The sequence below is a fragment of the Cebus imitator genome, unplaced genomic scaffold, assembly GCF_001604975.1.
Source record: "Cebus imitator isolate Cc_AM_T3 unplaced genomic scaffold, Cebus_imitator-1.0 Scaffold552, whole genome shotgun sequence".
NCBI lineage: Eukaryota > Metazoa > Chordata > Mammalia > Primates > Cebidae > Cebus > Cebus imitator.
Genome location: NW_016107867.1, coordinates 1,041,338 through 1,052,173, shown reverse-complemented (window position 1 = coordinate 1,052,173; position 10,836 = coordinate 1,041,338). Strand labels below are relative to the sequence as shown.

Genomic DNA, 10,836 nt, shown 5'->3' with positions numbered 1-10,836 from the left:
AAAAAAAAAAAAAAAAAAGAGGGAGAATGAGAGGAACCTGGAAGCTCAAGCATGCTGGACTGGGCTCCCTGTCCCCACAGGACCGCTGTCCTATGTTCTGAAAACTTTGTACCAGTTCTGCCTTCTTTACTCTTCTAGTATTCAACAGTTGAATTTCTTTAGGGATGCTAGAAGTGGGGCCCTGAAAGGAAACTGCTAGACAGGAAGCCCTGGAAAACCAAGTTTGGAGAGTGGGGGACCTGGGACCATCCCTCACCTCTCTGAGCTCCTCCCAGGCTTTCCCCCTTCTCAGGATCCTGGGCGGCGGAGCTCCAAGCCTCACTCTCCTGTTCCATCCAAGAGATGAGGGCTGGTTTGGGGCCTGGGAATCCTGGGAGAGAACAGGGATCACAGCGCGGGCCTGAGAGGCCATCGTGGGAAGATGGCATTCCCCTCCAGGCTGAGAGCACCTCCTCGGAGCGTATACTCAACCTGGACGGGGATGCAGTGCTGCTGCCTGAATGAAGTGGATGCAGGTGAAAACACTCCCGAGGGGGTACCTGAAGCCCTGGGAATGGGAGATGGCTGCTGGCGCTGGTGCAAGAGTGCGGGATTAGGGCTGACAGTCCTCTCGGTCCTTCTACATCATCTCCCCTGTGAACCCGGTGAGGGAGGAGAGGGACTCGGACCCGGGGCTCTCACCGAGCGCGCCCAGGTGGCCGTAGGTCTCCCGCATCACGTCCCGGTACAGGGACCTCTGCGCCGGCCGCAGACAGCCCCACTCCTCCGGGGAGAAGTACACGGCCACGTCTGCGAAGCTTACAGCTCCGGGCTTCCTGCAACCAGGACTGGTCTCCCCGGGCCTCGGCGCCAGGAGCGGGGCTGGGGGCGGCGCCATGGGGCCTCGCAGCCCCGATCGGCCGCCGCCAGCTCGCTGGGGCCGCCGCCTCCCCGCTCCCGGCCTCAGCCGTTGTTGTCCACAGGAAGGGCTGCCCCGCCCAGCCGTGGCGTCCGAACGCAGCCGAGGCAACCGAAGTATCAGAAACTGGCTTCTAGGGATTCGGGATTCTGATAGGGACAAACAGAACTCCTCAGTGTTTATTCACTTGATGGCCGCTTGGACCTAGACACCCGGGTTAAGGGACCCGGAAGGTGCCTTCAGAAAATATGGCGACCACCTAGGTTCAATTGTCATGGGCTGCTCTTAAGGGCGCCATTCTTTGACCGTATCAAATATGGCGCCTTTCTGACTTCTCCGGCCTCAACGACCCACTTCCCCTTAAATAAAGCCGCTTCGGATGCTTTTCTGGTGGGAGAGGCGGGGTGACGGGGAAGTAGAAGCTAGAGGCTTATTGCCTTCAAGAAAGATGGATGGGCCGGAACCTTCACGTATCCCTCTTTACCCGCCATATGCAACGGCCGATGATTGGCCGGGACCCCGGAAGAAGCTGAGCGGTGATTGGCCTGGGATTGGCGGGGCATTTGAAGGGACCCCCGCGGTCCTGAAGCCTCTATTGACATACTGGAGCACAGCAGGGACCTCGGCATCTACGGTGCTCGGGATCGTGTCCCCGACGGTCTCTTACCGTCCCTCCTGTTGGCGGCATCTGGAATCTGGTTCCCAGACCTCTTGGGAAGACGCGCACACCCTGGCAAACCATGTGTACACTTGCGGTAGAAGCAGGTGCGTGTTTTGCAGTAGGAGCTTAGCTACTGAGTCTACCCGGTCCCTGGCATCCGCACCTCTGCTTGCTCAGGCTCTAGACCGAAGCTGCAGGCGAAGGAACGTGCTTGGTGAGGATGGAATCGGAATGGGGAAATTTTAAACTACATTGTAATTTTTGCCAAATTAACATACATGGATTTTTTGTTTTGTTTTGTTTTGAGACAGGGTCATGCTCTGTGGCCCAGGCTGGAGTGCAGTAAGTAGTGCGATCCTAGCTCACTGCAGACTCGACCCCGCGGGCTCAAGCGATCTTCTCACCTCAGTCTCCCGAGCAGCTGGGACCACAGGGGCACTTCCCATACTTGGCTAATTTAAAAATTTTTTAAACAGACAGGATCTTGCTATGTTGCCCAGACTGGTCTGGAAATCCTGCCTTGGCCTCTCAAAGTGCTGTGGTCACAGGCATGAGCCACTGTTCCCTGTCATTTCTACTTCTTTACGGTTGTTCCAAATTACCAAAGATAGCATCAAATTTCAAATCCTAATTTTTATCCTGGGAAACTTCCCTCCTTTAGCCTTTAGTCTTCTCTCTAAACTGGATTGGGCCTCAGCTCTTCTCATATGGGGTCTCCCCTTCCTGCTGTCCTGGGTTGTATCCTCTGCTTCCTAGATTTAATGTCTTTATTTTTCAACCAAGATGGGTCATCATCATGGCTGGCAGCATTGTACTATAGTACTAGTTGCCTACATCCCCAAATTTGGAATAACCCTGTAGTCACGCAAGATGCAGAATACTGCTTGCTAAGCGTGGGGCTGGTGGCTGGAGGTAACAGGCAAGGCCTACCAGGTCCCTGCTGTCATTCTGGCCCTGGATCTACACCTTGCTTGGCTCCGCTGCTGGCCCTAGTATATCAAGCCTTCCTTTTTATTTAAGTGTTCTTTATTGCTGCCTTTTCAGTGAAGATTTCATTGTATTTTCTGGCCTACCCTTGCTGTTTTTCACCTGAAATATTTTTTGGCTTTTAGTGTGACTCCTGCTGATCTCATGCTTATTGACTATTAATTATTAATTGTTAATAATTAAATATTATTAACATACTTATTACTTTGAGTTCTGGAACTGCCTCACTGCACTTCACGTGGTGAATGGTGTAGAAATTGAATAAGGAAAAAATATACTCTTTTTTTTTTTTTTTTTTTTTTTGTTTTTTTTTTTTTTTTTTTTTTTTTTTTTTGAGACGGAGTTTCGCTCTTGTTACCCAGGCTGGAGTGCAATGGCGCGATCTCGGCTCACCGCAACCTCCGCCTCCCGGGTTCAGGCAATTCTCCTGCCCCAGCCTCCTGAGTCGCTGGGATTACAGGCACGCGCCACCATGCCCAGCTAATTTTTTGTATTTTTAGTAGAGATGGGGTTTCACCATGTTGACCAGGATGGTCTCGATCTCTTGACCTCGTGATCCACCCGCCTCGGCCTCCCACAGTGCTGGGATTACAGGCTTGAGCCACCGCGCCTGGCCAAGGAAAAAATATACTCTTAGAAATTAGTCTTTATTTTTTTGAGATAAGAGTCTTGCTCTGTGGCCAGGCATAAAATAAATATTTTTAAAATTAAAAAAATAGGCCGGGCGCAGTGGCTCCTGCCTGTAATCCCAGCACTTTGGAAGGTTGAGGTGGGATCACAAAGTCAGGAGATCGAGACCCTCTTGGCTAACATGGTGAAACTCCGTCTCTACTAAAAATACAAAAAATTAGCCGAGCGTGGTGGGAGGCGCCTATAGACCCAGCTACTCAAAAGGCTGAGGCACAAGAATGGCTTGAACCCAGGAGGTAGAGGTTGCAGTGAGCCAAGATCACACCACGCTGCACTCCAGCCTGGGTGAAAGAGTCAGATTCCATTTCAAAAAAAAAAAAAAAAAAAGGAGAAAATTTATTGAAACATATAATTTTTACATATTTATGGGGTTCATGTGATATTTTGCTTTGTTTCATACATAGAATGTACAATAATCGAGTCAGGATGTTTGGGGTATCAATCATGTTGAGTATTTAACATTTCTATGTGTTGGGAAAATTTCAATTCTCTTCTAGCTATGGAAATTTATAGTACTTTGTTAACTACAGTCACCCTGCTCCGCTATTGAACGTTACAAGTTATCCCTTCTTCCTGACTGTACGTTTGTACCGATTACCCAACTTCTATTCATCCCACCTCTCCCACCCAAATACGCCCTTCCAATCTCTGGTATCCTTCTCTCTACCACTGTGAGATCAACTTTTCTAGCTCTCACATATAAGTGAGGACATGTGATATTTGTCTTTCTGTGTCTGGCTTATTTCACTTAACATAATGACCTCCAGTTCCATCCATGTTACTGTAAACATTATTTCATTTTTTTTTTTTTTTTAAGACAGAGTCTTGTTCTGTCACCAGGCTGGAGTGCATTAGTGGGATCTCGGCTCACTGCAACCTCCACCTCCTGAGTTCAAGCAGTTCTCCTGCCTCAGCCTCCCAAGTAGCTGGGACTATAGGCACGTGCTGCCATGCCCAGCTATTTTTGTACTTTTAGTAGAGACAGTTTCACCATGTTGGCCAGGATGGTCTCGATCTCTTAATCTCATGATCCGCCCGCTCCAGCCTCCCAAAGTGCTGGGATTACAGGCCTCAGCAACCATGTCCAGCCAACATTATTTCATTTTTTATGGCTGAATTCCACTGTGGAGATATATATATATCTCATTCACGTTTTCTTTATTCATTCATCTGCTGATCGACACTTAGATTGATTCCATGTCTTTGCTATGTAAACATGGCTACTGTAAACACAGAGATGCAGGTTATCTTTTTATATACTGATTTATTTTCCTTTGGATAAATTCCAGGCAGTGGGATTGCTGGATCACATAGCAGTTTTGTTTTTTTTTTTTGGGGGGGGTGGGGACGGAGTCTTACTCTGTCACCCAGGCTATAGTGCTGTGGTGATCTTGGCTCACTGCAACCTCTGCCTCCCAGGTTCAAGCAATTCTCCTGCTTCAGCCTTTCAAGTAGCTGGGATTACAGGCACCTGCCATCAAGCCCAGCTAATTTTCGTATTTTTAGTAGAGACGGGGTTTTACCACGTTGGCCAGGCTGGTCATGAACTTCTGACCTCCAGTGATCCACCAGGGTAGGCCTCCCAAAGGGCTTGGATTACAGACATGAGCCACTGTCCAGCCCACATCGTAGTTTTTTTTTCTCCATACTGTTTTCAATAGTGGCTGTACTAACTTACATTCCTATCTATCAATAGTGTGTAAGAGTTCGATTCGATTCTCTTTTTTTTTTTTTTTTTTTTGAGATGGAGTTTTGCTCTTGTTGCCCAGGCTGGAGTGCAATGGCACGATCTCAGCTCACTACAACCTCCGCCTCCCAGGTTCAAGCTATTCTCCTGCCTCAGCCTCCCGAGTAACTGGGATTACAGGCATGCGCCACCATGCCCGGCTAATTTTGTATTTTTAGTAGAGACAGGGTTTCACCATGTTGGTCAGGCTGGTCTCGAACTCCTGACCTTAGGTGATCCTCCTGCCTTGGCCTCCCAAAGTGTTGGGATTACAGGTATGAACCATGGCACCAGGCCTGAATCAAACTTTCAAATAAGACTAAAACTGTTCCATCCCAAGTAGCTGACATGTTGTATTTCCTGCCATTCATTACAAAAACACAAAAATTGGCCAGGCATAGTGGCTCACACCTGTAATCCTAGCACTCTGGGAGGCTTAGGTAGACAGAGTCCATGAATTCAAGACCAGCCTGGGCAAAACCCATCTGTATAAAAAATACAAAAATCAGCCGAACATGGTGGCCTGTGCCTGTAGTCCCAGCTACTCAAGAAGCTGAGATGACAAGGAGAAATACCTGACCCCGGGAGTTCGAGGCTGCAGTGAACCATGACTGTGCCACTGCATTCCAGTCTAGGCAACAGTGAGACCTTGTCCCGCCTAAAAAAAAAAAAAATGCTCTTGCCTTCAAATTCTTTTATTGCCCATCAAATTGTAAATGTTTTTTCAAGATTCTTGATCAGATTATTATGAGAAGTCACAAAACATACAGGAGATAATTAGGCTTCAATAGACTTTACTTGTCAGTAACAGAGTACAACTGAACTTTAAGTGGGAGCTGAAGTTTCTTTCTTGCTTTTTTTTTTTCTTTGAGAGGAGCTCTTGTTGCCCAGGCTGGAGTGTAATGGCACAATCTTGGCTCACTGCAACCTCCGCCTCCTGAGGTCAAATGATTCTCCTGCCTCAACCTCCTGGGTAGCTGGGATTACAGGCATATGCCACCATGCCTGGCTACTTTTTTTTATTTTTATTTTTTAGTAGAGATGGGGTTTCACCATGCTGGTCAGGCTTGTCTAGAACTCCTGACCTCAGGTGATCCGCCCACCTTGGCATCCCAAAATGCTGAGATTACAGGGGTGAGCCATCGCACCTGGCTTTTTTTTTTCTTTAAACAGTGTCTTGCTCTGTAACTCAGACTAAAGTTGTGCCATCCAAGCTCACTGCAGCTTCAAACTCTTGGGCTGAAGCTATCCTCCTCCCTCACCATGCTCAGCTAATTTTTTAAAATGTTTGTTAGAAATGAGTTCTTGCTGTGTTTTCCAGGCTGGTCTCAAACACCTGAGCTCATGCAGTCCTCCTGCCTTAGCCTCGCAAAGTGCTGGGATTACAGGCGTGAGCCACTACACCCAGCTGAGAGCTGAAATTTCTTGCACAAAACTCAGCTGTATGCTGAAGTGTTCAGAAGTGAAATCTAATGACGTCTGCAACTTTGAAATACACTAATAAAATGGATAACTGAATGGATGGAGGGATGGATACACAGAAAGACACATGTAAAGCCAATAGAGAAAAATGTTATTTGTAGAATCTAGGTGATGCTAAAGGCCACGCAGCTAGTTGGGACTGAGCCAAGCCTGGAATCCAGGTCTGCCAGTTCAGGAGAGGCTATGTGGTAAAGTAAACACCCAGTTCCCAGTTTTTGTTTTTGTTTTTGTTTTATTTTGTTTTGAGATGGAGTCATGCTTTGTAGCCCAGGCTAGAGTGCAGTGGCACAATCTTGGCTCACTGCAACCTCCGTCTCCCAGGCTCAAGCTATCCTCCTGCCTCAGCCTCCCGAGTAGCTGGTACTACAGGCATGCACCACCATGGTTGGCTAATTTTTTGGTATTTTTGGTAGAAATGGGGTTTCACCATGTTGCCTGGCTGGTCTCGAACTCCTCGCCTCAAGTGATTCACCCACCTCAGCCTCCCAAAGTGCTGAATTACAGGCGTGAGCCACCGCATGTGGCTCCAGTTCCCATTAATAATTATCTTGGGCTGGGAGCGGTGGCTCATGCCTATAATCCCAGTACTTTGGGAGGCCAAGGTGAGTGGATCATGAGGTCAGGAGTTCGAGACTAGCCTGACCAACATGGTGAAACCCCATTCTACTAAAAATACAAAAATTAGCTGGGCGTGGTGGTACGCACCTATAATCCCAGCTACTCAGAGGCTGAGGCAGGAGAATCCTTTGAACCCGGGAGGCGGAGGCTGCTGTGAGCCAAGATCACGCTGCTGCACTCCGGCCTGGGCAACAGAGTGAGACTCCATATAAAAAAAAGAAAGAAAAAAAAAAAAGGCAGGGCACTGAAGCTCAACTCTGTAATTTCAGAACTTTGGGAGGCTGAGGCAGGCTGATCACTTGAAGTCAGGAATTTGAGACCAGCTTGGCCAACATGGCAAAACTCCGTCTCTACTCAAAATACAAGAATTAGCCAAGCGTGGTGGTGGGTGCCTGTAATCCCAGCTATTCAGGAGGCTGAGGTGGGACAATCGCTTGAACCTGGGAGGCAGAGGTTGTAGTGAGCTGAGATTGTACCACTGTACTCCAGCCTGGGCAAGAACCCAAGGATTCAAAGAAGCAATCTTTTCAAAGATATATTTGAGTCACTGAGCACCAGTCCTGGAATGCAAATATGCTTAGTCCTACCTACCTCTTTTGTTCATTCCTTCAAAAGCTTTCTGTTCAAAAGTAGGGCTAGCAGATTTAAATGGGCCAGAAAGACCTCTCTTAACTGTTGTGTTTTTGTTTGGTTGGTTAGCTGGATTTTTTTGAGACAGAATCTCGCTCTGTTGCCCAGGCTGGAGTGCAGTGGTGCTATCTCAGCTCACTGCAACCTCCACCTCCTGGGATCAAGCCATTCTTCTGCCTCAGCCTCCCGATAGCTGGGATTACAGGCATGTGCCACCACACCTGGTTTATTTTTTTTTTTTTTTTTTTACACTAGAGCTAGGGTTTCCCTATATTGGCCAGACTGGTCTTGAACTCCTGACCTCAATCGATCCACCCACCTCAGCCTCCCAAAGTGCTAGGATTACAGGTGTGAGCCACTGTGCCTGGCCTTCTTAACTGTTGACATATGCAAGCATTACAATAAAAATTAGACTGGAAAGACTATGCCTTGATTTCAACTCTAATCAAAAGTAATTTATTCTTTAAAAAAAAAAGTATGCTAGTGCAGAGAAAGTTAAAAAGAAAAAAAAAAATGTAATCCCAGCACTTTGGGAGGCTGAGGCGGGTGAATCACCTGAGGTCAGGAGTTCGAGACCAGCCTGGCCAAAACAGTGAAACCCCATCTCTACTAAAAACACAAACAATTACTCGGGCTTGGTGTCAAGCACCTGTAATCCCAGCTACTCCAGAGGCTGAGGCAGGAGAATCGCTTGAACCCGGGAGGTGGAGGTTGCGGTGAGCTGAGATCACGCCATTGCGCTCCAGCCTGGGCAACAAGAGCAAAATTCCAACTCAAAAAAATAAAAATAAAAAAATAGAAAATAAAAATCCTCCAGCATTATATTTCCAGCTACCGGGGCCAAAGAATACATCTTTATCAAAAAACACAAAATCCAGCGAACATGCAAATATCTGAGGAAGAAAAAAACGCTGCAATCACTAATCCATACAGTGAAGGACTGGCCCAATTCCAGAGTTCATTAGGTTTGATGGTTTGTGCACTATGTGCAGAATGAGAGTGGTGCGGAGAGTTCCCCACCTGAGGCCGCTGTCCTCTCTATGGCCACCTGTAGGTCTTCAACCAAGCAACACCTGCACTCCAGGTGTCTACTTGCCAGATGTTTCACCTGCATTGGTAAAAGACAGAATCGTGGGATGAGCTTCCCCTCAGGAGGGACAGGCCCGAGGTATCCCCTCTATTCTAGAGGATCCAGAGTGGGTCCTTTAATAGACACTGGAATGTAGGGGACTCCATCTCAGAGGAGTAGGAGAAATACAGGCCAAAAAGTACACCGTTCCAAGAGAGAGAACAATCCAGAAGAAAAAGCCAGTTAAGTGAATGGTTTTCAGTGAAGGAATCCCAAGTGGGATGGGGAACAAGGGGCCTGTGTGCAGGAGGTTCAGGAAATGGGTCAGCCCCCAGGCACCTTTTCAGATTCCTGCCTCCTCCTCCTCACAGTCCTCTGTGCCCTCACCTCTGCTTTTTCCCTAAGGCAGAACTCTGTTTTCCTTAAACGCCCACTTCCTTTCCTTATCCGTCAATGCACAAACCTGGCCTCTTCCTCTCCAGAGAAAACGCTGACCAGTTTGTGAGAACGCCATCACCCACACTCTTGAAATATATCTGGAAAGTGCCGGAAGTGAACTGGAGGATCCTGGCCTCCCAAAACGTGGACGGGCTCTGAAAGCCCCACCGCTGCCTGCTGCCACCCGCGCCTCTCGCTGCAGGAGCGGTGGTTCCACTGGTGGGCTTCCAGGGCAGACTTGCGCTTGAAGGCTTTCCCACATGCCGCGCAGGGGAAAGGCCGGCTGTCGGAGTGAATGCGCCGGTGACTGAGGAGGAGGGAAGAGTAGGTGAAGCGGCGGCCGCAGTCTGGACAGGGGTAGGGCTTCTCGCCCGTGTGTGTGCGCCTGTGGATGGCCAGCAGCGAGGTGTAGGCGAAACGGAGGCTGCAGTCGGGGCAGCTATAGGGCTTCTCGCCGGTGTGCTTGCGCTGGTGGATGGCCAGCAGGTAGGGGTAAGTGAAGCGACTCTTGCAGTCTGGGCACGCATAGGGCTTCTCCCCAGTGTGAGCCCGCCTGTGGATAGCGAGGGAACCTCTCTGGCGGAAGTGGCGCCCGCAGTCGGGGCAGGGGTAGGGCTTCTCGCCGGTGTGGATGTACTGATGCTGGCGCAGGTACTTGCACTGGGAGTAACGCGCCGGGCACTGGGTGCAGGGGAAGGGCCGCTCCCCGGAGTGGACCCGCTGGTGGCTGGCTAGGAGGGAAGGGTAGCTAAAGTTGCGGCCACAATCTAGGCAAGAGTAGGGCGGTCTTCGGGTCACAGTGTCCTTAAGCCAGGGCTTCATGGGGCTTTGCCTGGGACTGCTGCAGAGCTCTGGGCAGGTGGCGCTGGGCAACCACTCCTTGAGAGCCACTTCATGCACCACCTCTTTTTGTTTTGGACAGTTCTTCACCCTTTCCTTATCCTCATTCCCATCCCTGGATCCTGAAACAAGGAAGAGGTTAAAATCAGAAACCCATCCCTGGATCCTGAGACAGGGAAGATGATAAAATCAAAACCAGCATATTCCAGGACCATGTCCTGCCTTGGAAGGCGGCAGGAATGGTTCAGAATATGACCCTCAGGGAGCACGGCTTAATGATAGGGACCTCGTGAAGTCCTGAAAGCCAGCCTGGAGTAAAAGCAAATGCCACGGTCTGCAGGTTAACCCAAGAAGACTGAACACTGGAGATAATGAAAGAGGAGTCGGGCTGGGTGCTGTGGCTCACGCCTGTAATCCCAGCACTTCAGGAGGCTGAGGTGGGTGGGAGGATCGCTTGAGGCCAGAAATTCAAGGGACAATGAGCTGGGATTGGGCCACTGTATTCCAGCCTGGGCAACTCTCTAATTTAAAAAAAATAAAAATAAAAAAAGGCCAGTTGCAGTGACTAAACCTATAATCCCAGTACTTTGGGAGGCCGAGGCAGGCAGATCACAATGTCAAGAGATCGAGACCATCCTGGCCAACATGGTGAAACTCCGTCTCTACTAATAATATAAAAATTTGCTGGGTGTGGTAGCGCGTGCCTGTAATCCCAACTACTTGGGAGGCTAAGGCAGGAAAATCGCTTGAACCCTGGAGGCAGAGGATGCAGTGAGCCGAGATCACGCCATTGCACT

The 10,836-nt window shown here is 49.0% G+C and overlaps 2 protein-coding genes across 3 annotated transcripts in view; both read right to left on the bottom strand.

Annotated features, from left to right (window-relative positions):
- ZNF688 (zinc finger protein 688) overlaps positions 1-2,012 on the bottom strand; it is a 4,434-nt gene extending 2,422 nt beyond the window's left edge. The window contains exons 1-2 of one of the 2 annotated variants that reach the window (XM_017515467.2): positions 682-2,012; positions 257-370 (exon numbers count right to left, since the gene is read on the bottom strand). In XM_017515467.2, coding sequence (XP_017370956.1) covers positions 257-370; positions 682-877 — 310 coding nt within the window. In that variant the 5' untranslated portion in view covers positions 878-2,012. The remainder of the gene's footprint in view (positions 1-256; positions 371-681) is intronic. The other variant, XM_017515468.2, reaches the window with a different exon arrangement.
- A 6,421-nt stretch (positions 2,013-8,433) lies between these two features.
- ZNF785 (zinc finger protein 785) overlaps positions 8,434-10,836 on the bottom strand; it is a 4,176-nt gene continuing 1,773 nt past the window's right edge. The window contains 1 exon segment of the mRNA XM_017515466.2: positions 8,434-10,161. Within this exon segment, the coding sequence (XP_017370955.1) occupies positions 9,275-10,161 (887 nt within the window). The 3' untranslated portion in view covers positions 8,434-9,274.